The sequence below is a fragment of the Nanorana parkeri genome, unplaced genomic scaffold (genome assembly GCF_000935625.1).
Source record: "Nanorana parkeri isolate BGI_ZX_2015 unplaced genomic scaffold, ASM93562v1 scaffold592, whole genome shotgun sequence".
Taxonomy (NCBI): domain Eukaryota; kingdom Metazoa; phylum Chordata; class Amphibia; order Anura; family Dicroglossidae; genus Nanorana; species Nanorana parkeri.
In genome coordinates this window covers 883,036-910,392 of record NW_017306860.1, presented here as the reverse complement: position 1 = coordinate 910,392, position 27,357 = coordinate 883,036, and the positions used below count along the sequence as shown (strand labels likewise).

At 42.4% G+C, this 27,357-nt stretch overlaps 1 protein-coding gene across 1 annotated transcript; it reads right to left on the bottom strand.

Moving 5' to 3' along the window:
* Positions 1–1,330: 1,330 nt before the first annotated feature.
* On the bottom strand, positions 1,331–26,201 carry LOC108792019 (troponin I, slow skeletal muscle-like). Its single transcript, XM_018562691.1, has 9 exons — positions 26,185–26,201; positions 23,674–23,706; positions 21,114–21,117; positions 20,987–21,028; positions 15,151–15,282; positions 13,639–13,728; positions 11,015–11,188; positions 7,976–8,073; positions 1,331–1,366 (listed from the first exon to the last, which is right to left on the bottom strand). Exons 1-8 carry the CDS (start codon positions 26,199–26,201, stop codon positions 7,981–7,983), a joined length of 585 nt encoding a protein of 194 aa, XP_018418193.1. The 3' UTR covers positions 1,331–1,366; positions 7,976–7,980.
* Between the last annotated feature and the right edge of the window lie 1,156 nt (positions 26,202–27,357).

Genomic DNA, 27,357 nt, shown 5'->3' with positions numbered 1-27,357 from the left:
AATGTTTTGACCCACTGCTCCAATCCGTATCAATAAACACAGATTCTTAGATTGACAACAAGCTCTTGCTGAGAGTGTAGTCCATGACTAATCATGAGTTCAGTTTCAAGTACAAATAAGTTGGCAACAAACAGTTAAGGGCCCATTTACACAAGGTCCTTGTGTTAATTGCACAGTTCTGTGAAATCAGTGCACTGTACCACACAACGCACCTACCTTGCATTAACAGAGCAGGAGGTGCATTGCGTTGCTATTCATTAATTCTGTGCGATTAATGCATGGACCCGGTGTGAACGAGCCCTAAGCAGAGAAGGTACTGCCATCCTCTTGGTCCACCTCTCAACTTAAAGTAACCCCCACAGATGTATTGGATGGTTGTGTCCTGCAGGAATCTTCAGAGGCTCCAGATGAAATTTTCCTTGCCCATGACAGCTTCATTGCAACACATAGGGTTTGATTTACTAAAGGAAAATAGGCTGTAGGCAAGGTGAATGTGAAATTTCATTTTGCAAATAATACCCAAAGATTGCGAAAAGGAAATAAAAAACTGTATTTCTGCTCCCACATGATTGGATGATGAGGTTTAGTTTTGGATAGAGTGGAGAGGGATTAGGAGCTGCCTGTGAGTAACCCTCTCTGTTTGTCCTGGTGACCATTATTACTAAAAGTGAAATAAAATCCCACATTTTTGGTTGTCATCAGAATAGGAATAGATGAGAAATCTTCCAATGAGGACATTAGTTCTGGTGACCCTGCTGACCACCAGGGATTTCCCTGCCTTTGGAGGGATTTCCTCTCACTTCCTGTTGTGGCCGTTGAACAGGAAGGTAAGAGAAATCTCCCCGGTGAGACACAGATAGCAAAAAAAGCTGACAGGGGTTATAACCTTCCTTCCCTTCCTCTATACAAAACTTTAAAAAAAAGTTTTGGCTTCAGTTCTACTTGAAAAGCACTTTCAGGTACCTTTTATTTTTTTAAACATATTGTTCTCTTATATACTAATACAAGTCTAACAGAAACTCACAAATACAAAAGAAGAAGATGACATTGTGCAATATATCAGGTTCCTATTGTCTCTTTAAGTGTGTGTGTGTGTGTGTGTGTGTCTGTGTGTGTCTGTGTAGGTCTGTGTGTGTGTCTGTGTGTGTCTGTGTATACTTTATGTAAAGATCAGATCAGAGGATAACATTCAGTCAATCGATGAACAGTCAATCAAGTCAGCTACGAATGTGTTTTTGTGGAAAACAGAGAGAAGAGTTTATTAAGACTTGGAAAAACGTTCACCCTCCAGGATATGGATATATTGGCAGTCTTTGGGAGATGGGGAGATTGTTGCAAATCTTCAAAGTCTTCATTTTCTTCTTTTCTGTAACAAAAAAAAATGTAACTGATAAAACTGCACGGAACACAATGCAACATACAGAAATAGAGATTACCATACAATGTGCCACTGTGTGTGTTATACCAAGAACAAGCCCTGGGCAAAAACTATTACTCAGTGCTCATCATTTGTACAGCTTTTCATGTGACACTGCGGCCACACTTCCATACAAGCGTTTTGGCACCTCACTCCAGATTCTGAAGTGAAGCACCAGAATGCAGCCAGGTTACTGAGAATGAAAGTAAGGTGACAAGGTGGGTTGTCACACATACAGTACATTAAAAAAAACCCTGGACCACCAAGATATGAAATAAATGAAGCCTTTGGGCTAACGGAGGGTCACTGAGAGCTAAAAACGGCCCTTTTGGAACAAGAGATTGCCAGGTCACTTATCTGCAAGGAGTTTGCATGTTCTCCCTGTTTCCTCCCACACTCCTAAGACATATCGGTAGGTTAAAGGGATTAAACCTTCAGATTTTTATTTGTATGAATGGGAGGCCCACACTTATGTTAATCCTCTGTTCTTGTTGTTGTTAAAAATGTTGTATTTCCGCGTTCTCTAGTTGGTCCACAAACCGCTCCCTCCAAGTAGCTGTGTGCGCCCATTGACACACACAGCGTGCATCAGGCCACGCTCCTTCTCTCCTCCCAACAGATTGACTGACAGCAGAAGGAGCTTATTGTTCCTCTGCCCTCACTACCCCACACAACCAGGAAGTTCAGGGGATTGGAGAATAGCTTCATGGACCCGGCGAAGGTGACAAGTGTTCACAGGTAAGTGAGGGGGATGGACATAGGAAGGTACTGGGCGTTTTTGGCAGATTCTGCACTTCTTGGCCCCACAGACTTCAACGGAAATGCTAAAAAACATATCTATACATTAACAATAATGTGTCACGATCTGCTCCAAAAAATGCGCAACTATATGTGCTCGTGTTTTACGTGCATAAAAATAGTTGCAAGAATGTGCTATACAAAATGCGCTTTTCGACGAAGAACATGTCGCTCAGGTGTGAATGAGGTCTAATAAAGACCAGTCACTGCTGTTCTCTGTACTTGTACAGGGTGACCGGTCTTGACTCCGCCCCTCCTGTAGTTTTCTGCAGGCAACCTGTAGTGGGTGTGTCTGCTGGGTCCCTCCCAGCGTCCTTGCATCTAATGTGAGTCAATAGACCTGCATAAGACATGGTGATGTCGATGGTCCTTGGACTGCCGGAGCTCGGGGAGAAGAGGCTGTGGGACTGGTCTATCAGCCTGAATTTCTTCTTTAAAGTGGCTCTGCTTGGGACAACAATGCCAGTGGTCCATATTCCAAGTGAGGAAGGGCAGACCTTTCACCTACTGTCAGTGTCAAAAATAACGCAATTTTAACTTGGACTGCTGTGAAAACTGTCACTGTTCCCTGAGAATCTCACCCTGACTGCAGATATAAAGTGTATGCAAACCCTAACAATTCACTTCTATAATTAGCTCTCTTTTTGGTCTGGTTAAAATACCATTGAAAGCATTTTGTTGTATCTATTTACATAAGTGTATTGATCTTGCCAGAAATCCAGTGAGCTTGTACGTTGCTGTGCTGTCTGCAGTGTTATCTCAAACAGTGGTATCAGACCCACTAAGTTTTCTGTGAACTATAGAACACCTCCCGCCTAAGTCCGAGATGAGAAGAGGGGCAGGTGTTCTGTAGTCCTGCCCTAAGGTGACAACCTTGCTCCTCTATAGATACAGTTTGTTGAGTGAGCGTTGTCACCCTAGGACTGGAAGTGTATTACTGGCAGGATTATCAGGTAAAAATAAAGGAAAAAAGCCTGAAAAATAAATCTAATGCAGCCACCTCATCTAAGGACTGGTATGCGGAAAACTCTTCAGGTTTTTCTTCTTCAACTTAGATAACTTTTACTTGTCTCACAGAAGGCGGAAGAATTGTGCTGTAGACTGTAAAGCCATCGTCCTCAGTAGCTATGGGTGTAACTCCCCTTTCATAACAATATAATCCTTGGCTGAGAGTCAACCATTACAACTGTAAATAACATTGTAAATCACGTTTCCGTCAAACACAAAAAGCACATGGAACATGGGTAATTCTATGTGTGTTGTCAGTGTGAGCGACATCCACAGTGATGCAACCAGTAGAAGTGACGGCAATTTGTTACACAAGTCATCAGTAAACATATAATGTATTTCATTATTCATTTAAAGGAGCACTCCATTCAAACAGCAGCCCACCTGCTGAGTGCTTTCCACTCCGTACTATAACCCCAGATCGATTCTTGTCTGTTTCACTATTTCCCGTTGTAAGTTAGTACTCTTGTATGGCCCCTAAACTGGGACTCTAAACTAGACGTCCATTTAAACTGCATGTACAGTACGTCCGTTCTGTGTGAATGGAGCATAGGAAATAAAAGGAGTTGTAAAGTCCCAGCATATACTATCCTGGTACAACATCAGCATTGTAATAGGAATACATACTAGAGTTGTTTTTGACAATGCAATCAAAGCTTATTTGAAAAATTCCCTTTTATGTAGTGAGTGCTGCCTTCTGTCTGCCCATCACCTTCAACAACTTCCTGCATTCCCAGTGTGCTTTGCATCTCTTTCCCTGCTGCTTGATCTGATGTAATCTCAATTTCTCAAGACTACATATTCCATCATGCATTGTTTCCAGGGGCCCGTCACTGGCCCCCGCTAAAAGAATCCTCCGGCCGCCGGTGCAGTGGCTCCCTCCGCCGCCACTTACAGAGTACAGAGCCGCAACAGTTGCGGCTCTGTACTCGGCGGCCGCTCGCTCCTCAAGGCTGACCTCTGGAGGCCACCACGGGCGGTCCTCTACAGTGCCTGATTAGTGCCTATTAGCGTAGCGGGCACTTTGCTAAATGGGCAGCCAGCTTCCTCGCTACGCTAATAGCGTATCTTCTCAGAAGCTGCACCCAGCGCGCGCAAGCTTCTGACACCGTGGGAGACGGGAGGCTGCACTTGGCGGTGGATCAGGTGAGCATTTTAAAAAATTTGTCAGGGGATGCTCTCCTCAATCTGGGGACTGTCCCCAGAAATCGGGGATGAATGTAGAGCTGCAACAACTAATCGACCAAGTTGATTATAATCGATGATTGAAAAAGTTCTCAATCATCAATTATCGGCTTTCGATTCGTTGGCCCTGTTCACGGCTCCACACACGCCGCTTGCTGCACCTCCTCCCCGCCTCACGCTTGCCGCTTTTAGAACCACCGGCCTGCATCCACGCTCCACATGCCGCACCTCCTCCCACCTCACGCTTGCCGCTGCTAGACCCGCCCGCCTGCATCCACACGCCACACCTCCTCCCTGCCTCACACTCACCGCCCGCCTACATCCATGGGACGCACAGGGACGTTTTACACTTTCCCTTTCACTATATTGCACACCACACTTTTTTTTTTTCCTTCCACCGCTCCTAGCTTGCTCCTGTGATGGACTACAATCTCAATACAAACTAGTAGTCCATCACTGCATGGAGCCATTTTTTAAAAATCCCAATTAACTGGTTAATTGAACTTAATAATCGGCTAACTAATTGATTTTGAAAATAATCATTAGCTGCAGCTCTAGATAAATGGTCACCCTACACCAGGGAGCCCCCACTAACCACCAGGGAGCCCCCACTGGCCACAGTGGAGCCCCCACTACCCACCTGGGAGCTACCACAGAGCCACCACTGATTAGTGAGCCCCCACAGATCCCGCACTGACCAGCAGAGAGCCCGCACTGGCCACCTGACAGTCAGCATTGGCCACCTGAGAGCCTAATTAGGGAGCCGCCTCTGCTGCACCCACACGCACCCGTGAAACTCTCTGGACCCCTGGTGAGACCCTGGAGACATCAGGCAGAGAACCCAGAGCAACAGAGTATGTAGCTTCATATTATTCTGCATTGCTATAATATCTATTGCTGAGATTTGTAGTTATCTATAGCTGATGCAGTTCTGCATTGCTGTATAATGGTATTGCTGGGATTTATAGTCCTCTATAGCTGATGGTATTCTGCATTGTTGTGTAATGTATTGCTTGGAATTGTAGTTCTCTATAGCCAATGCCATTCTGCAATGCTGTACAATGTATTTCTGAGCTTCATAGTCCTCTATAGGTGGTGGTATTATTCTGCATTGTTGTATAATGTGCTGAGATTTGTAGTCCCTCTACAGCTTGGAGTTAGTGGCAGAACTACCAGGGTCGCAGCTGTCGTACACCCGCACAGCACTGACCAGGCATCCCTCCACTACCAGTGTGCTATAATTTTCCTATACCCATTAATTTAGCTTGGATGGCAAAAGTGGCAGACGGGCGGGGGGAATGCGGGGAGGAGGCAGAGCGGGAGGGGGACCAAGTTGCTGCACCATGGGCCTCTGGGTTGTACTTGCCCCCTGGGCTAAAAGTTGCCAGTCAGCCCCTGCCTATGGCCATATTCAATAAGTAGGTTTCCAAACTTCTAGATGGATATGGTTATTAGTAGCAGGATAGAACTTATGTAAATGCAACATAGAAATACATTTTTATTTTTTGACCATAGCTACTCTTTAAAACTTATATCCTATGCTCCTCAGCTCCATCTAGTGGCCATGATTATACTGTGTATATATATGTATATATTTATTTAATGTTTTGTCCACTTTACCAACAATTGATGAAAGTGCAGTGTGCTATCAGAGAATGTGACGTCAGACAAGGCAACATTTCAATTGTGAGTTTGACCTCCAAGGATCGCAGTCGATACTTTAATTTGTGTTACTGAGTAATTTGACGAAGTGAAGCATTCAAAGGTCAGCACGGCAATTTAACAATCTCTGCAAATAATAACAGTAGTTTTTTTTTAGTTTGACAAGCAAACACCTCCTGATGATCTGTTGTGAAATGGAGATGTATTTTCAGGAAAAGCGATCTATACCAGGAAACTCTCCTGATGGACTGCGGTTATCACTGTTTTATAGGTGGCTATTCTGCTTTTGTCATCTATATGGTGTACAGCAGTGCTCCCCAGCCTTTTTATCGCCGCGGACCGGTCAGCGTTTGATCATGTTACCGTGGCCCGCTGAGGGGGGGACGTTGATTGTTTAAATTTTATATTGTTTTGATTTAATAATTTTAATTTAATTGTATTTAAACATGCCTTCAAAATAAAATACAGTTACACCAAAAAATTAAAGCGTTGGAATTCTTCACCTATTCCACCACCGAAAAACTGGGCGAGATTACGTTAAAATGTGTGACCACGTCACTGGTCACACATTCTAATGTAGTCTCAAACTTTGATTTATCACATGCCTACCTGTAATCATTTAATCAGAGAAATAGATTATAATAGGGAACATTACAGTGTAATATTCCCCATTATAATCCACTTGTCTAATTACATGAAAAAGCATGAAATAGCTGTACACAACTACTATCCCCCCCCATATCTATGGGGGGCGGGGCTTGTGACACACACGCCTCCTGTGACTCACCTCCCCTCCCGCCGCCTGTTACTATGGACGCGGCCGGGAGGGGAGATGAGTCACAGGACCCGCCCTCTCACTGTGAAGCCCATCGGCCCGTTACCATTTGATCCACGGACCGGTACCGGTCCGCGGCCCGGGGGTTGGGGACCACTGGTGTACAGAATATGGGCTTTACCTGTTTTTGACCAGAAATCACTGACCCTTTATTGCCCCTTTATAACCTATTACATAGATTGTTAGGCACAGAAACCAAGATCTTGATTGTTTTGTGCCAGCACGCCCATTCTGCCACATGTTGGCAAACTCAATCTCTGAAGTGTATTTATTTGGTGCAGATTTTTGTGTGAGTGCTCCATGCTCCAAATATTTGTCACAGCATCAATAGTTTATCTGGTCAATGTCTCATGCTTTATCTGGTCCAATGTCTCAAGCCTAGATTCAATGTTATCCAAAAAAGGAGGAGAGAAGTAGGGACTATGCTTCAGTATGCCAGACGAAGGCCACAGATAACAGCTGATACCAAGCCAATACAACAGGCAGTCTACTTAAAAACAAAAGAGATGGAAAAGGTGCAGAGGGATGGAAGCGTTGCCATCTCTATAATGAGGCAGCCTGAGGCTGTTGCCCTAGGCAACATATCTTTGGGTCACGTGGGGGGGCGGCAGGCAGAGCAGCATGACACCTTTGTTGCACAATGTTTGCATTGTGCCTGCCACCCCGTTTTGTCCAGAGCGTTCCAGGTTGCTAAGAGCTCTGGCCTGAAGATATGTAAGGCCATACATATCTCCCCGCCCAGCTCATAGCAACCTGGGATGCCCTGACCAGCATCCCACTCAACTCCTGACAACCAGTGACGTTGCCAGGAGCTGGACTGGATGTTGGCCAGAGCTGGAGCCATAATGGGGGGAGGGAATGATGCAGAGGCCCCCCAATCTCCGCCCATTATTGTGCACCACTAGCATTCCCCCCCCACCTTTAGTGTCGAAAAGGCTAGGGACACCCCTGGATGGAAGTGTGGGTAAGCTGAGACCACTGCCATGTGTGCTTTGTTCAACAACTATAAAACATAAAACAATAATAAAGTAGTCTACCGAATGCCATCTTCATATGATATAACCACTTACCATGGCTATACATTACTGGTGTCAAACTTCTTCTTTCTGCCCTCCATCCCGGACATTGCTTCAATGTTTTTACGCCAGTCAACTTCAACAGTTTTCTCCTGAAAGAAAATGAAGCATTGACTTGAATTTACCTTCAGCACAGCCACTCATATTTTAAAACAAGATGCCATCTGTGTTTAATTTAATGTCAACCAGCCATTCCATTATCTAATGGGGGCATCTCAGCAGCCAACAGAGAGACACCTGATTGGATAGTAGAGCAGGGTATGAGTGTGCCAACACTTCTGAAAATGGAGGACGTTGACAGAATTTGAGGGCCTTCGATGGAGAGTGCATCTTGGCTTTGGTACTTACACAGGAAAAAACACTGGAACAATAAAATGTAAATACCTGTTATGTGCCTGTATTTACATTTTATTTTTCCAATATATGTTGTGGCTTGTAAAATAGTAAGACAAGTTCCCTTCATATTATATAACGTTTTAGTAATAATGCCGTCAACTTAGGGTCTGCTATTATCTTCAAGGCCCATTTGTAATGTTCTCTAGTTCTCTCCTGATGGGCTACAGAACACCCCCCTCCTTATACAAGGATCTGTAGTCCGGCATGGTAGAACAAGGTAATATCTAGGTTTGCTAAGGCATTTGATACACACAAAATGGATTTTTATCCTTTGTAGCTACTGAGGAATATATATTTAAATTATAGTTTTTTTGTGCTCAGAGTTCAGCTTTACTATAACAAAATAATACATATAATATTTTTTTTCAGCACAAACAAAGCTTTCTTTTGGCTATATTGTCATGAAAAAAAAATTCATTTTATTTTCTATGCAATCTATAGACGGGTTTAACAAAAGGAAAGAATTCTAGTTTGACTAGTTTTAAAACAAGTGTTCTTCTCGATAAGAAGTCCACATTTTATCCTGTCATTTCTGTTGTGTGTAATGACACTAAACTTTTTTGGTTTCTATGACGACAAATAGCTAAAAGGTTATTTATCAATGACATGAAAAAAAGCTAAGTAACAAATACTGTAAATTAAAATTAAAAAGAAAAAGGATTAATGGTAAAAAATAGATATTTTTTTAAAATGCCAGTAAAGTTGATCCCCAGCTGATAATAATAGTAACATTTCAAAACTGCAGCGTAATACACATTGGCTGGCGCCAACAAACTTTAAGGCATATGAACATCAGCATAGCCCTGAGTCAGTAATGCTGCCATTCGCCTTTTGGAAGAAACACATCTATAGTTATGGCACTTGTGTTATAAAGGCCTCAGTAACAATGCAATGCCCCTGTTAATGAGGTTGGATGTACTGCTTCTGTAGCGGAATAACAATCATAAGTAAGCAGCCCGGGGCCTACCGTAAACATATCCAAGCTAGTTGGCTTATGAGTGATTTATGTGTTTTTTTCACCCAAGCAAGGAAACAGAAACAGGTTCAGTTGCTTTTATATAAAATATTACAGTCTGTTGATTTAATTTTTACAATTTCAAAATGTTAACACCCAAAAGTTTTCCCAAATGAGCTGGGGAGTTTCCATTTTGTTTGGAGGCAATTTTTCTCTTATAGTGTATCTGAACCCCCAATATCAAAAATACAACATGTGCTTCAGCGGGTAATTGTGCATGTAATTTGCTTCTGTATTTTTTTTCTTTGAGATAAGTACTCTTCCTTAGCGATCCTACCAGTCACGGCACTGTCTAATGGGTTTCCTGGTTGACAACTCTAACCCATTGCCTTGCAATGCAGCAGTAGCATTGTTACTCTGCCATACACGCACCTACAGTGGGACTACAGAATGCCATGTCTGTAGTCTCATTTTAGCCAGCACACTTCAGTCAACCAATCAGCTACGCCCATGCCTCTCATACCTTTCTACCATGCCTAATGGATTGACCATGGCTCTCACACCACCCTACCATGCTTGATGGATTGGCCATGCCTCTCACACTTTCCTACCATGCTTGATGGATTGGCCAAGCCTCTCGCACCTTCCTACCATGCTTGACAGATTGTCCATGCCTCTCGCTCCTCCCTACCATGCTAGATGGATTGCCCATGCCTCTCACAACTCGCTACCATACTTGATGGACTGCCCAAGCCCCTCGCAACTCCCTACCATGTTTGATGAATTTCCCTTGACTCTCACACCTCCTTACAATGCTTGACGGATTGCCCATACCTCTTGCACCTCTCTACCAGGCTTGCAGACACAGAAGCTACACTATAGTGGTCACGTGCTCATACACAGCAAAGAAGAATTTGGGAAATTAAGTCTGTTACCATGCACTGGCATCTGCTCCCCAAAAACAGCCTTGGCCCTGCAGACACGGAAGCTATATAATAGTGGTCAGGTGACAACATTTCTTGCTATCAAAACATGTAAAAATGCACATAGAGTATTTTAAGGCTCTGGGTTAACATCAGTGCTTTCAAAAGAGGACAGAGAGACAACCCCTAGCTTTGCATAGGTTCCTACCAAGGCCAGCCCAAGCGTACAAAAGAATTAATCTTAGGGCAGGAAATATGGCTGTTGGAGATGCACAGGTAGTGAATTATTAACCTCAAAGAGGGTCATCTATCAAGTGAGCCTGTTACTTTGCCTAAACTCGAGGTTCAATTTAGTTTCCCACCAAGAATGCAGTTTGACCACAGCAACACTTGCCCATTCAATTCTGAGAAATGCCTAAAAACTGGAGAAAGTAAAGCAGCAATATTGGCCAGGAGAGAATCCAAGCTGAGACATTTATATATTTCATTATTTTTGCGCTGTTCTTGTGCAGGTTTTTGCACCATGGTTCTACCAACTGCTGAGTCCAGAGGGATTGAATCACAGCCTGAAATCCTAGGCCTACACATTTATTATGATAAGCAAGATGTTCTTGTGAGTGGTGGGGAAATAAAGGGAAGCTGGACTTGGTTTGTTGCTACAGCCAAAGTCTCCATTTTTCCTTGTTCCAGTTTATATAAGCCCCAACCTCCAGAGATGGTGTAAAATAGCATAGACATCTTAGGCTGCAAACCACTAACCTTCTCATCCTCCTTCCTTACTGACTTCAAGTTAGCCCTCAGGTCTAGAGAAACCTTAGTTGTGGAACCAAGGAGGGCCTTAAGCATGGCGTCGGCCGAGATACGCACTCTGCGCAGGTTGGGGCGCTTGAATTTTCCCTTGAGATCAAAAATCTTTTGGTTCAAACCATTAATCTATGAAAAGAAGAAATATTTGATCCCTTAGCCAATTGTTATTATTATTATTATACAGGATGTATATACCGCCAACAATTTGCGCAGCTCTTTACAATAAAAGGAAGACATTACAATTACAATACAATTCAAGACAAGATGATAAGGAGGGCCGTGCCCCTGAGGGCTTACAATCCGTTATACATTAGAGATAATGCAGCAGTAATAGTGAGACAAGCTCCAGCTTCACTATGTAATGGCAGTAGTTGGGTGGCAGCACTGGAAATCCCAGCGGGCGTAACTCACCGGTAGTATCATTGAGAGATGTAAAAATCCAGTGGGTGATTTAAAGAACAACTCGGGGTAAAAATTGTATTAACCCTTGCAGTGGGGTTATCTCCGTACTATAAGGATTAAGTGCTCGTTTTTGCCCAGGGTAAAAAATAACAAAGTTATACTCACTGTGACAGTGCTCCCTCCTGTCTGTCTCTTGCTCTGCTGCAGTGATGGCATGTTCTATGGCATCCTCACGTCCTATACACTGTTTATAGAACGTGATGACTCAGGGGCCTTAGACCACTGCAGCGGAGGGGGAGAGCAAGCCAGCTGAGGATCGGGTGAGTATAACTTTTTTATTTTTGACCCTAGGCAAAAACGAGCACTTGACTCATGCACTGCGAGGGTAATCCCACTGCAAGGGTTAATACAATTTTTACCCGGAGTTCTGCTTCAATGCACATTAAGCAACCAAAAACTGAAATTTTTGTTCAAAGTGATTAAATGTTAAGGAGAACTAAATCAGGACTTATGCAGGAATCTGAATATCTGATCTTAAACTATTATAATTTTTCAGAGCTACTTGTGACATTTTTATAGTTGCTTTCTTAAAGGGTAATTCACAAAGCTGCAAAGGATCCAGGCGTAGCTTCAGCTGATCCTTCGGTTGCGGGAGCCCTTCGGTTCAGTCGAACAGAAGGGCTGCTGTACGGGCTTTTCACAATAACCCATGCAGCAGCCGAAGGCGGCCGAGTGGCTCAGCTGAGCCGAAGGTATATGCTTCGACTCGACGGAGCCGAAGTGACAGCCGAAGCGGGGTGAACTGCCTGCCTGCAAATGACAGCTGGGGTTGTAATGACAGATCAGCGTCCCCAAATGACCTGGGGATGCTGAACTGTCATTAAACAATAACAACTGTCATTAAACAATAACAACAGAAGACTCTAGCAGGTCCATAGGAAACAGTTGGGTAGAGCTAGCTGTCATTGTTTTTTTTTTCTTTGTTTAAATTTTAACATTTATTTTAAAATGTTACTATTTATTTACATTTAAAAAAAAATGTCAACCTTTCAACCTCGGCGGCATTCAGCTATTCACTCACTGCCGTTCGCCCCTATGAGAATAGGGGCAAACGGCATCGAGTGCGCTGCCAGAGCTTTGGCTCAGCCGATCCAGATGTTGGATCGGCTGAGCCGAAGTCCTTCTGCACTTCGGCTCAGTCGAACATGCAGAGCATGTTTGGCTGACCAAAGTGCAGCCGAAGGCAGCCGATGTACAGCTGAAATCAGCCGTACTGAGCCGGAGTGAATAGCTGTAGTTTGGCTGGGTTATTCACTAGGCTGCCTTCGGCAGCTTTGTGAATAACCCCCTTAACAGCTCTCCAGCTTTAATATCAAATGTTAGAGGTCATTTTAGGTCTGACAATTGCTGCTTTGTCAACTGCCCTAACGTACTGTCCCCTTGCTCCTTAGTGTGCACAACTACAGTCTTGTAGTTGTTTACATTCTTTTCTTAGTAACAAGTTTCTGATATTAACAATGTTACGTATTCTTAGGAGCGGGGAGACAACGTGTGTGAAATCTGAGTTTAGGTGCCATCTAACCTCTGTTTCTCAGTTTGAAGAGTTAGATTAATAGTATAGGGCATGTACAAATGCTTAATAAGTAGGCCCGTATAGGAAAAAACAATTAGACTTCTTGCTTAAGCCCAGTCATGGCTTTTTATGCACTATGCACATATTTATAATTAATAATTATTATCCAGGCTTTAATGGCTAACAGGCTTTTTTAGTTTTGTGTGGTTTCATGCAAAGCTGAATGAACTTTTTACATCTCTGAAGTACTATAGAAATGACTGGGAAGATCAGTCTCCAGAGAATAAAAACTTGATTGTGGCCATCTGGTGGTGATACCTTCCCTCTCCTTATTGCCATAACATAATGAGGAGTTGTTCTCTAGCCCAACAACATAGACCTGGACAGGGCTGACAACACTGTGTTGGGTCTGAATGCAATAAAGACAGAGTTGTCACTGAAATTTACTGGATTTTTGGCTGATTATTTTCTGTGCTTGCAGAATTTTTTTAAAGAGACAAAACATGATGAAAACTGCATGTAATAGAGAAATGTACTGCATGTGGTGTTTTTTTCCCCCCCAGACAAACACTTTATCACATATGCATTGCTGCTGACTTACATCTTGAGAATTCTTTTTTACTTTTACTTCAATGTCATAGCGTTCTTCATCTACAGCATCGATCTGTTTATGTAGTTTGTGGCACAACTCCTAGAGAGAAATAAAATAATGAATTCATTATTTGATAGTTCAGTCTTGTTGCAAACGGATTTGATGCTGTTTATAAGCTGAAGTACTTTAGCAAACTTTATTGAAGATCCTTTTTCAGTACAGAAAGACTTGAAGGACTCCAGTGCTTCTGCTGTGAACTTTGAGAATGAAATGCTCCTCAGTGTCTACAGCTACAAAGGTCAGTGAGGGTTTTCCTGAAGCTTTTTTACTGCTTAAGAATATGGAAATAATTGAATGTCCAGAGACTGGTCACAGGTTCACTTAAAGCTATTTTTTGGGCATATTCTCCAACATTTACTGTAGGAGTGGGCAATTTGCAGACTGCCGTATGGGCTAGTTCACACCAGCCGCAGTGCGTTCCAGCCCGATTCTGTCCGGAATGCAATGGTTTGCATTCCGGCCGGCTCACTTTTTTTTTGGGGTGGGAGGGGGGCGCGGTGGTGCATTGAACTCAATGGCACCGCAGCCATGCCCTCTGGCCGCAATGCGATCGCCCGGCACAATATTCCAAAACCCTCATGGTACACCTAATCAATGCTGCTCCAATGTGCATTTCCAAACTCGGCCTGAACAAAAGACCTCCAAACCTTAGGAATTGGCTCTTTAGGACTGAGAGAATGCACAAAATGAGGAACTCAGGATGAGAAACTCATTAATACTGTCCAAGACTGAATTACCTAATACATTTAAACCTGGGCTTGATGGATTGACTTCCTAAACTTTGATGTTCTGATCCTAATTAACCCACTTCCAGACTAGGCCAGACATAGGATTTGTGCCCCAACCCTTGTTGGAGGCATTGGATCTACAGGTGAGTTAACTCCATCGAGACCCTAACCCAGCTCCTGCTTACCCAACCCCACCTAGTCCCCCTAGCTTCTACTTCTATGCAATATGGTCTTAATGGAAATTCAGACCTAGAATGTACTATACAACACTAGGTGACCATGAAACAAAATTGAACAAGTTATCTTTAATGAGCTGATATTACCAGGGGCGCAACTAGAGACCATGGGGCCACATAGCAAAATTTTAATAGGGCCCCATGTCAAATCCTTTAAAATCTAAATCAAGGACAGGTAGCAGGAGAGCTGTCTGCACAGTCTCTTCCTGTACATCTTGATATCAACTCTTCTTGATTGCAAATGCCATAAGGGGTACAGGATCAGCAGAAACTTCAGCAATCACTCATGGGGCCCCCTTCCACCACCAGGCCCCATAGCAGCTGCATGGGCTGCTACGGCTATTGTTACACCCCTGGATATTACCAACATTACTGAACATGAACTGGTGTCTGCACTTTCGTACCAGTAATTACTTGAAATTTTCAATAAAATTATTATGGAAAAGAAAAACCAAAAACAACTATGTAACCAAAATGTTGAGTAGTGAATGTATTACCAGTAACTGCTGTTGACTCAGCCCAGCAGACTGCAAGGGTGGAATCTTCTCTGAAAGGGTTCGGAGTTTCTCCTCTTCTATATCTTTTGCCTCTCTTTCAAGATCCTCACTGGCTTTTTGAAGCATAAGAGTCTACAAAAATGAAAATAAGAAATGGTCATCTCTCCAGTACTAAATTTGAAATAATATTTGAAGGTGCTGATCACACTGCGGAGCTGTCGCTGTGCTGCAATTAGCAGAGTAGATGGGAACTACTGTTTGTGTTATGCATTAGCTGCAGTGATATCCATGCTTTCAAGGGTGATAAAAATACCTTCCATCAAAAGACAGGAAAAAAATAATCTGACAGGGGTTTCAACCTTTTCATATGCTAATCAAAATGTAAAAAAAAAAGTTTACACATACAATTTAAAAAAGGTAAACGCCAGGTAAAACTTTTATTAACCCTTGGAGTGGGTCTACCCCCGCACTGCAAGAGTTAACGGCTCGTTTTTGTCTAGGTGCTAAAAGTCCTAGGAGCCGTCTTGCTCTTAGACGGGTCCCTGGAGCCTCTCTCCCCCTCCGCAGCAGCAGTCTAAGGTCCCGTAAATCATCACGTTCTTTGCACAGTGTATAGACGTGAGAATGCTGAAGAACATTCCAATACTCCAGCGTAGGAGAAGACAAGCTTCAGTGACCGGAGAAGCAGGCAGCCTTCAATAAGACTTTTATTGAAGTGCAGGTAAACCCTAACAATGAGCTTTTCTTATTTTCTCACTTTTGGTCACTAAAAATATTTTTTAAGCTATTTCCAATGCTGAATAAATCACTTACAATAGATGTCAATCCTTGATATTTAAAAGTTGTAGTTTCCTGCAGATTCAGCTGGTCCCCTGAGCACTGGCCCGATATCCTGTTTTAGGGTGCCCCCTTTTCCTTGCAGAGTGCTATGGAGCCACCCTTGTGTGTGCTAGTACGCTGTGTGTGTCTCTGCAAACACACAGACACAGCAAAGCAAGACACTCCATTCCCCCTTCTCCCCTCTCCTTCTTCCTTCTCCAAGCCAGTAGATGGACAGCTGCTGGAGACTGTGCTGTTCCTTGTGACCTTGTACTGGACAGGTAGTTCATGGAAGCTGAGCTGAGAGAGTTGGAGCCTGCTGTTTGGAAACATGATGACTGTGGTTGTTGGGCAAAAATTTAACGAAATACGTTGCAGGGCAACGTATATTTGCTTGGTCTGGATACATTATTAAAAAAAAAGATTGAGCGTTTAATACTCAGTAAAAGAGAACTATGTTGTAAGTGTTTATCCCCACAGTTCTCTTAAGGGTCACGAGAGGACATATACTAGCATTCTCCCGTCACCCAAAGCTCAGTATATGGCGAGCTACAGCTCGCGGTATACTGAGACCACCACAGCCGGGACGGATTCCGACATTACTGTCGAGATCCACCCAGCTGCGTGAGTGACAGCTGGCTCTACCTATCTAGAGGCAGAGCCAGTTGTGCCCGCCCCCTCCCCCATTCGTTCCTCCACTCAGCGCTCGGGGATCGGAGCGGGGAGGGGGGGAATCCCTGCGGGGAGCGGTGACTGCAGGGAGATGAGAGGGAAGTGAGCGAGTGACGGTATGTGTTCACTCATTTCCCGATCTATTGAGCCGACGTGTGACAGTCTCATTGTCACAGGTCGGCTCGAACTATGAGGATGAGTGAAAATCCCTCGCCTCATAGTTCTCTTTTAAGTATACCATTGAAAACGTTTTGTTTTATCTGTTACATACGCTCAAAAAATACCAGTTAATCTAGTGAGCTGATAACTTCCTTTGTTGTCTCCTTGTGCTGTATTTATCTGGGAGCAGTCTTCCCATTTCACAGTCTGTGAACCACAAAACACCATTCCCTGTCCTCATCTCCATAACAGTAGTGTAGTGTAGTCCTAAATATATATTCTTACTAGGTTGACAGCTCTGCTCCTCCCTAGATAGAGTGTAGCTAGTAAATGTTGGCACCCTGAGGGCTCATGCATTCAGATCCATACAGTGTATAGTTTTTTATATAGTGCTTGGTGCAGCCATATTATACAATACGGTCCCATGAACCCAGCTGCAGAAGAAGAATTTTACAGATGTGTGGATTTTAAGAATTATTTGACACGTCTAAACACTTTGCAGACCATTACATGCATTTTTATGCCGGATCAGTATTATATGACGCCCATGTGCTCATTCTCTCTGGTCTGTCTTTATGGACACTGTACTTACGGTACACTTCTTTCCTTCCAGATTAATTACAAGAAAAAGGCATGCGTTCCTAATGTATGAATAGTGTATGGATTCATTCTTTTTTGCCTATCTATCCAACCGGACATCCCCAAAATGTATAAAGCCGAACATTTTATATTGGCACAGGGTGAAAGGAAATGATGTACAAAGTGCAATCAGACAATCAGTTTACTCTGCTTAGCACCAGAAGAGAAATTCTGACTGGTTGAGATAAATGAATTATTACGCCCAAGTGTTTATTTCTTAACAACAGCACTCATTATAAGTAAGAGAAGTTTGTAGGCCTCTTGCTGATTCACAGTGCTGCTTTTTGGTGTTTCTGTCCAGTAAGATAAGACCTGGCCTGCCTTGTAAGATACTCCAGTATTACTGTTCACTGACTTGTCACCAATACAAACTGCTTGTTATTTCACAGCTTGGGGTCCAGGTGCAAAAACTGATATTTTTGCAGCCAGAAATATTAAGACTGAATTTTGAACATTTTATTACACATAAGGAAAACCTGCCATGAAAGAAAGAGAACTTCAGGTTCACTTCTGATGATTGACAGCAGCAGTGGGCAGGTGCAATAGCTAGTCTGCTATTGGCTATTGCAATTTGAAATGGCCAATAGCTGCCTAGGTATTCATTCCCCTGCTATCTGCTGTTTTTTTTTTGTATTCTGACAGCGGCCACCGGGAAGTGACGGAGACCGGTCGGGGGAGTAGAACCACCAGGTATCCCGGAAAGGTTTACTCTACTAGCAGAGTAAACCTTTTCAGGATAAAATGTTTCCTTAGCAGGCATCAGGGAGCCGCTATCTTATAGCGGGAGACTCCTGGAATGTCCGGGAGAGTTGGGATGTCTGTCATTTTCTGTCTGTCGTGCAGATCAGGGGTTACTCTGACTTCACTTGCTACATTCCTGGTTCAGGTCTGTGACACAAGAAGTATTGAATTTGGAAAATAACCATGTAAGCCAGGAAAGAGGGCGGGGGAACAGTTTCAGAAACAGGTCAGCAATGGCCTCTTTTCCCTAGAGACTGGTTGCTATTAAGGGTAATGATGTATTTGTCCTCAAATGTAAACGTAGTACTTGTTCCATATGAATATTTTATCTCTGTTTTATAAAAGAAATGAAGAAACACATTTACAGCCATAATCACTTATTATAGGGCTATGCTGTACTTACTTATCTCAATCTTTTATCTCTCCTTCCTACCTTCTCTCTCTTCCCTCCCTCTCTTTATTTTTCTTTCTTTCTTTGTTTCCTTCTTCCTTCCCAATTTCTCTTTCTTCTTCCATCTACCTTCCTGTCTCCTTCCTAACTTATTTTCTTCCTTCCTTATCTCATTCTCTCCTTCCTACCTCCTTTCTCTCTTCCTTCCTTTTTAACTTTCTTCCTTCTCTTCCTTTCTTCATTTTTAATTTGTTCCTTATTTCCTTCCTTTTTTCCTTCCCTCCCTTATTTCTTATCTCAATCTTTCCTTCCTACCTTCTCTCTCTTCCTTCCTTCTTTCTTTCCTTACTTCCTTCCCTCCCTCATTTCTTATCTTAGTCTCTCCTTTCTACCTTCTCTCTATTTTACTGCCTTCTTTCCTTTCTTACCTACTTCCCTCCCTCATTTCTTACTGCAATCTCTCCTTCTTACCTTCTCTCCCTCATTTCTAATCTCAGTCCCTCCTTCCTATTTTCTCTATCTTCCTTCCTTCCTTCCTTATTTCCTTCCTTACTTCCCTCCCTCATGTCTTATCTCGATCTCTCCATCCTACCTTCTCTCTCTTTCTTCCTTCATACCTTTCTTCCTTCCTTCCCTCCCTTATTTTTTAATCTATCCTTCCTACTTTCTCTTAGCTCCTTCATTTTTTTCTTCCTTCCTTCTTTCCTTTCTTTCTTTTTTCCTTCTTTCTTGTCTTCCTTCCTGCCCAATCTCCCTCTTTTTCTTCCTACCTTCCTTTTCTACCTTACTCTTTTCCTTCTATTTATTCCTTCCTTTCTTCCTACATATCCCACCTCCCACTCCCCGTCTTCCCTTCCTTCCTTGAGGGATATGGGGTTGATGAGAATGCTGGTACAAAATAACTTCATGAACAGTCCAGAAGAGACTTGTCCGCTTTAAGAGACCAGAATGGCTTCAGACTGTGTTTGTCACAAGCATACACATCTGGCCCATCTGCTGTCCCCATAAACACTGTAAGAAAATGCTCCTTTCATGCTGAGTGAGCTCATCTGAGATACTTGGTGCAGAAGTGATTTGTAGTAAGCTGCCCTGAGGTTGTTGTCACGTCTGTTGAACTCACACCTGTCAATCAGAGCTTCGAGCCTATGCCAATTCTTTATAATAAAGCCTGTTTTTCTTTGCTGAGTTCAGATGACTTTGGAATTTTCCACATGTGCCTACTGGATTATCTGGCGAAGAAAAATCTGCTCCAGGCCTTCAATTAAGTTTCTGCTAGTGTTAATGACACAACGCTCACAAATAATATGTAAAGCCCTAAATGTTTAACCTGGGCCTGGCTCTTATCTTTAGACTCCTGGTTGGTACATAATAATGTTCCTGAACCTTCTGACCTGGAGCAGCATATTAGCACATTTCCAATAATATAGCGATTCTGTCAGATTCAGACAAACATCTGCACACAATGCATTTCCATCCAGGAGTATCCCCTCCCATGTCTAAATCTCTGTAATAAAGACATTCATATCATGTCAGTCCAGGACAAGTATAAAGTATATCCAAAGCCAAAACATTTTCTTTTTTTATTGTAGATAGTGTAGGTAAGGGCTTCTGTCTTTTTTTTTGGGGGGGTGTCATTGGAGAGTTCTCTTTAATTTCTGTACTGTAGACATAACAGGAAGTGAGAGTAAAACTCTTCAATTCGAGAGAAATCACCTTGGTTGTCACTTGAAAAATATCATCGTTGGGAGATGATTGCTGTTCTGATGAGAGGTTAAAACTTAGAATTTTCCCATCACTTTTAGTCCTGATGACATTAAGTACCAGGAGAGGACAAATGGAGAGATTTAATCTTCTCAGTGGGGACACAGTCAGCACTTTTGCATAATGTTTTGAGATTGTATGTATTTTTCTAGTAGTTGTTTGTGTGTATGATATAACTTTTCATATAACACTGAATACTCTACAACGAAGGACTTGGCCAGTGAGCTTTATGTTTATGATTAGCCTAACCCTGAATACAGTACTGCTGAACTTTATAATCAAATTACTAAAAAAGAAGTATACAGTATATATTAGGATGATATCCAAGTTTATTGATTTAGAAACTCTGTGGAGTTTTTATTATTGTTTGTGAGATTTCTTTTCACTTCCTGTCTCAGCAAAATGTGTCCCTTGGACATGAAATGAGGAATAATTTCCCAAATGGGGACACATAACACTTAACTGTAATAGTGTTCTCTGTTCAAGTTAAAACTAAAATGAGAACTTATTTGTGGATTTTAATTTCAAATTACCTGCATAACATGTGTAGTGCCTACAAAATATGATAACATTTTAAAAGTACCTTCCCTCTTTTGTGTTGGCTACTACATCCACATCAGCCAGTTCAGTTTACTAATCTTTAATGCAACATACCTTCAGTAGAAGCTTTCTGGAAGCCGGGATTTTAGATTTCCTCTGGAATTTATGGAAATAAAACATTAGACATTGGTAGACGGCAGGGGGTATTTAATAATTAAACAGAAATAAATATTCAACTTACCTCTCTGTTTCATGAACCCGACAAAAAAGAAAGAAAACAAAGTTAAAGGAGGCATTGCGTAGACATACAATTAATCATTATGCAATAATTGTGGCATGCAAACTCCACAGAAGTAAAAACACTTTCTTTGGTAGCATATCGCCATCAGATTTTTATTTGTGTCTGTGTCCCTGCTGCACAGTGAGGAGAAATCTTCCTAACAGAGACCCAGATGGCTGTAAAACCTGACATTTTCCAGTCATTACCCACGACCCAAAAAAATGGACTTATACTTTAACAACATGAGAAACTTAAACATAGAGGGTTATTCACAAAGCCAACCGAAGGATCAGTCATAGCTCCTAAGGGCTGCTATACGGGCTATTCACTATAGCCCGTACAGCTCCCAAAGCATATGCGGCTCAGCCGAGCCGAAATTGAAACCCGAAGCGGGTTGAGCGGCCGGCCATTGGTTGGCCAAAAGCCTTGCAACTGACAGCTGGGCAGAGCCAGCCGTAATTTCACGTCTGGCACCGCCCAATTGCAAGGACAGATCAGCCTCCCCAGGTTCTATGCATTGCCCAGGTTCTATGCTTTGCCCAGTCTATGCTTTGCCCAGTCTATGCTTTGCCCAGTCTAAAAAAGGTTTTGGATGGAATTCCAGTTTAAAAAATATGCATGTTTATACACCTCCGTTTGCTTGAAAGCAGTTGCATACGATAAAAGAATACTTTTTAAAAACTCTAGCAGAGTAAACCTTTCAGGGATCCCCTGCTATTTGCTGTTACCTGCTAGCCGTTGTCTTCCATCTGAATAATAAAAAACAATAACAGATAGCAGGGGAATGAATACCTAGGCTGCTATTTGCCATTTCAAATTGCAATAGCCAATAGAAGGCTGGCTATTGCACCCGCCCACTGCTGCTGTCAATTAGCAGCACCTGAAGTTCTTGGGATGTCTGACATATCAGGTAGGTCTATGGGTAGCTCTTCCCAGCTGTATCACTATTGCTTCTATACAAGATGGGCTCAGTAACCTATAGTGAGGCACAAGAGATGGTAGAGAGTGAAAGTTGTAAACTTTGGACAAGTGTTTACCTACTGAGTTTTAAAGATTGCTATCAATATAGAAATGTCACCAGCACACCAGACTCCTTCAAGGAAAGTCAATGGTGAATTTATTTAAAACTTATGTCAAATACAGTGAGTGTATTTGACATAAGTTTTGAATAAATTGTGCTGGTGACATCTCTATATTGTCAGCAATTGGCGGCGCCATCCGTGGTCATTCCAAGCACCCTTCCCCATATTCGGGGTTGTCTGGTAAGGAGTGCAAAAAACCTTTCTCTTCTTAAAAATTGCTGTGTCTGCTTAAACTGAGATTTGCATTGGATCTACTTATGTAAATGTAAATATGTATGATAATGTGTGTAAAAAATGTATTTGGCATATTTTGCAAGATACTGAAGCTTGGCCCAGTGGGAGATTCCTCCATCCACACAGCTTAGCATAGATGGAGGAATCTGTTGCACTTTTTCCATCTGACTATAGAAAATCTGCAGATAATTGTAAGGTGTATGGCCAGCTTTAGATATAGTAGTAGTAATATTACTTTTAACCACGAGGTGGCAGCATAGGACATAAGTATTATTTGTATTATTAATTTGAACCACTAGATGGCAACGTAGGACATAAGTATTGTTTGTATTATTAGTTTGAACCACTAGATGGCAGCATAAGACACAAGTATTTATTAGTATTATTAGTTTGAACCAGATGGCAGTGTGGGACACTGTTTATTCATTTATTGCAACTTAAACAAGCTATATTATTTTGCTTATTACTTCCTTGCAATATCTCACTCTATAAATTATAGGCACTTCAGAAAACAGTACACACAAACTTCTCAATTCGCAAAGCTTTAACACAAGGATATTTACTTTATCTAAGCGACAGTAATTTTTAAACCAGAACCTAAATTCAGCTGAAAATAACTCACTTTTTAAAATAAGGATCCGTATCCTGGTGTGTTAGCTCTGTGAATTAGGCCTATTGCCTGTTAATCATATAGCCATCTATTTGAAGTGAATTATTGGGACACTTTGCTTGCGGTAGATATAACTAAACGTTCCTTGCAATATACGCAGGGTCAGACCACCATCTGATTCTGACACCATCTCCCTTTTTCTTTTGTTTGTTGGCATGTAGAGTTAAAAAAAATAAGTTGGAAAATAAAGGAGTCCATTGCTTCTTCCAATAATGCAAGGGGCAGAGCTTGTACCAAAGGGCGTCATTCAGGTGTACCTAAAGCAGCATGCCTACATACAGCGCTGTGTATGGCGAGCATGACTATGTTAGAGATATTAGATTGAAAGCTCCTTTGTGGCAGGGACTGGTGTGAATGGTTCAATGTTCTCTGTGAATATGCCACAGGAAAAAAAAAAGCATCAGAGCTTTATAAATCAGCAAAATAAATGTATCCAAGCCATCAGAATCTCATGCTAGTAGAGGCATTGTATTACTAAAATTCTGGATTATCGTACTGTGTAAATACACTGAGCAAGGATACGAAGGGGGCTTACCTGTTTTCAGACATGATGGCGATGTGTGCACAGCTGTGAAATGGAATAAAAACAGAAAAGGAAAAGATAATATTGTAGATACTTTGATTAATGATCCCCAGGAATGTCTGGAGCTGGAAGACAAGCCTGGCACAAGACTCACTGCTAATGCTGAATTCATTTAGACAAACCGGGTCCTAAAATACCATAACACTGTATGTCAGTGATGGTCAACTTAACTGATATAGAGGGCCTCAAGGGCTGTACATAGTATTCAGTGAATGCACAGATCCCCACTGCCTCTAATTTGGAGGGACTGTCCCTCTTTTAGAACCAAATCCCTCTGCCCGGCTTTTGTTCTCATTTGTCTGTTTTTGGTTGGGTGTATAGGCCTGTATTATTACTAGCACTAAGAAATGTACTGTTTATTCACCAGCATTTATACTGCAGTACGCTGTACATCCAGCCACTAGATTATTGAATAACATATTTGCATATTTATAACATTACATAACATCACATATTTGTAATATTTGTGTTGCTGTTTATTATTTAAATGGTTAGTCTACTTCCTGGAGTTATTATTATTATTATTATTATTATTATTTGTATTTTCAATACAAATGCATGCTCCTTAATTTTTGGGCGAAGTGTCACCTGCAGTAGCTGCTCCTCTAGACAGTGTTGGAAGGACGAGGGAATGATAGATCCGTCAAGGCTCCACTACCCTTCTATTGACTCTGGTCTCAAGGACAGATTATTAAAATAGCATCCTTCTTGACCATGGTCTTGTGCGCTGGAAATCTGACACTCACAGCATTGTGGGTAGATGAGCCTCTTGTCCAATGCTAGCTGCTTATAGCAGCTTCCACCATATGGAGCTTGATTACAAGGTGCCCTTTGTAAGGAAAAAGAGTCTCAGACTTTGTACACATTTCATTGGCCCTAAAATATCCCTCCTGGCACATATGTTAGGGTGAGGTTACAGCTTCATTCCTGATGCCCAATTTGCAGAGCACGCATGAAGTTTCCTTTATCGTTGTGGCCAAATGCCAATCGGTTCCTGATTAATTACCTCTGAAATCTTTACTAAGCTTAGACTACAGTCAAAGAAAAATCAGCAAATGCCTATAAGCCGGGGGGGATTTATGCCTTAGCATGGGTCACATCTATTGAAGAGACACACCAGGCTGAGGATCTGGTACAGGGGAAGAACTGCTGAATAATCTTTGTGACAAAGTCTGCATCCTCTCCATATTGCTTGGATAGGCTAAAGGATAACCTCAGCCAAAACATTTTGTTTTGCATAGAATATGCAAGTGTTAGAACCTCTGTCAACTTTTTATTGCTGTTTATGTCCTCATTTGGAAGATTTCTCCTGAGCATCAGAAAGTAATAGGAAAGTTTGCAGTTGTGACTTAAAGTAGTATTAAAGGCCGGTTGTTTTTTACCTTAATGTATTCTCTTCATTAAAGTAAAAAACAACTAGTACCTTTTGGTGTCTCCCCCCTCCCAAACTTACCTGTGTCATCGCTGTCACCGCCGCCAGTCTCTGAAGCTATCCTCCCCTCCCCAAACTTCCTGGTTGCAGGGGAAGGATACTGGGGGCAGAGGAGTCATAGGCTCCTTCTGCTGTCAATCAACCTGTTGGTAGGAGGGTCGTGGCCTGCCGCAGGACTGTGTGTGTCTATGGACGCACACAGCTACTGCGGGCACGGGCGGAAACGCGCATGCACAGGTTCCTCCACAGCAGCTACTTAGCTGATGAAGGCATCCAGCCAGGGGGCAGGAGGGAGAGCGATGCAGGGACGGTGGGACCCACTAGAAAATTAGGAACTAAATGTTTTTAAGGAAAAAGAAAAGAGTATTTATAAAAATTGTGGCCTCCTGGGTGTAGAAAAAACAAAACAAACTGAAGCCTTAATATGACTTTGAGGGTGTTTAAGGGGTGGGAAAAAGCCTACATGTTCTTCTCTGTGCCCTTTGCCCATCTTTTCCATGGACCCTGATGCCTAACAATCCCCCACTCCCCATTTGGGCCCTAAAACATAAGAATAAGTGATTATTTAAGCAAAGTGCACTCATCTTTTTATTCCCCCCCCCCCACCCCATACACGTTGGCTAAATTAGCCCACCCTCCCTTTATCCCTGTGAAGTGGATGGGCAACAATAACCCCTCCCCCCTCCACTTCCCTCCCATTTCCCCAAAGTTACTTACTTTCTAAAGTCCGCCATCTTGGGACCATCCAATGCTGGACTCAAGGCTTGCTGCCAACCAGTCTTCTTCTGGCTACCACCCTTTGTGATGTGGCAAAGTGGTTAAAGCTCATCTATGGGTAATGATAACAGCCCCCCTACCCCACACTTCACAAAGTTACTTACTTTCTGAAGTCTGCCACCATGGGACCATCCAATGCTAGATTCTGGGCTTGCTGCCAACCAGTCTTCTGGCTGTCACCCTTTGTGATGTGGTGAAGTGGATAAAGCTCATCTATGGGTAACCGCCCCTCCCATTCCCCCAAAGTTACTTACTTTCTGAAGTCCGTCATCACGGAACCATTTAATTTATAGAGTCTGGGCTTGCTGCCAACCGGTCTTCTTCTGGCCACCACCCTTTGTGATGTTAAAGGACCCTGTGAGAGGACCCTGCTGCTGTAAAGCCTATGGGAAATGTAATTGGCAAATGGAAAGTCGCAAAATAGAATTAACAGGTACCTGAAGAAGAACCCTCCTCATCTGCAGAAGATTAAAAGCTTGGGCATGGATTTAGATAAGCAAATTGAGCTTTTAGATGAGCTTGTTTTTGTTATTGTTGTTTTTTTCACTCAGTGATTAAGCAGAGGGGCCAAAATGTGGGTGGAGGACAGCTACAGGGTTCAGCTTCAAGCTCATTTACAGGATCACTAAATACAACCAAATACGTGCCAAGGAAACTTAGACGGAGTCCAGGCGTCTAAGCAGAACAATGATGCTCCTTCTATTGTTACGCATGCATTTGATCTTATGCTCAAGTTACTAATAAATGTAAACTACGTTACTGAACTAAAAATGAACTGTGGAATCTCTGAGAACAAAGCAGGCAAGAACAGATGCTGCAGGTCAGAGCTGCTCACAGAATCAGGTCACCCAAGGAGCTTTTTGATTCTTTAACAATTCCAAATATTTAGAGTAGCTCTAATATTCGTTATAGCGTTGATATAATTTCAAAAGTTGTTTCGATCATTGTTGAATCTGAAGCTTTCATTTATTGAATATCTGGCAATCCTACAGTCCTTGTTCAGGCACTTGCTGTTTTGGCTTGACAAATGTCTCCCAAGAGAACATCGTGTCACATGCGCCCCTGGTGGAGTCTACAAGTGGCTTTGTCAACAAACATTGTGCAGACCCGATTCACTGTCATTTTCCGGAGCAATGATCTCTAAATGCTGATATGACATCATCTTACATTGATTAAACAAACATTTTGCTTTAGCTTACAATTACTGATTTTCTACTTCCTTGTTGAGTGGAGAGGTAACCCTGGCCTCAGAGATGCATCCTTGGGAAGGTTACATCAACCAGTGTCCTCCTGGGACATCTCATCTGTAAACTGCAAAATCTTGTGAGATCTCGGGGGAAAGAGCTTTTCTCTCTGAGATGATGTGCACTGTCACATGTTCTAGGAAGCAGACCCAGAGTTCCAGGAAGTAAAGGGAGATAGATTAA

Excerpts from the sequence above, each read along its gene's own strand:
- LOC108792019 (XM_018562691.1), bottom strand. Across the intron at positions 13,729-15,150 it reads TGAGTCAACAGCAGTTACTG|GAGTTGTGCCACAAACTACA; the intron begins GTAATACATTCA and ends ATTTCTCTCTAG. Across the intron at positions 8,074-11,014 it reads TAAGGAAGGAGGATGAGAAG|GAGAAAACTGTTGAAGTTGA; the intron begins GTTAGTGGTTTG and ends ATTTTCTTTCAG.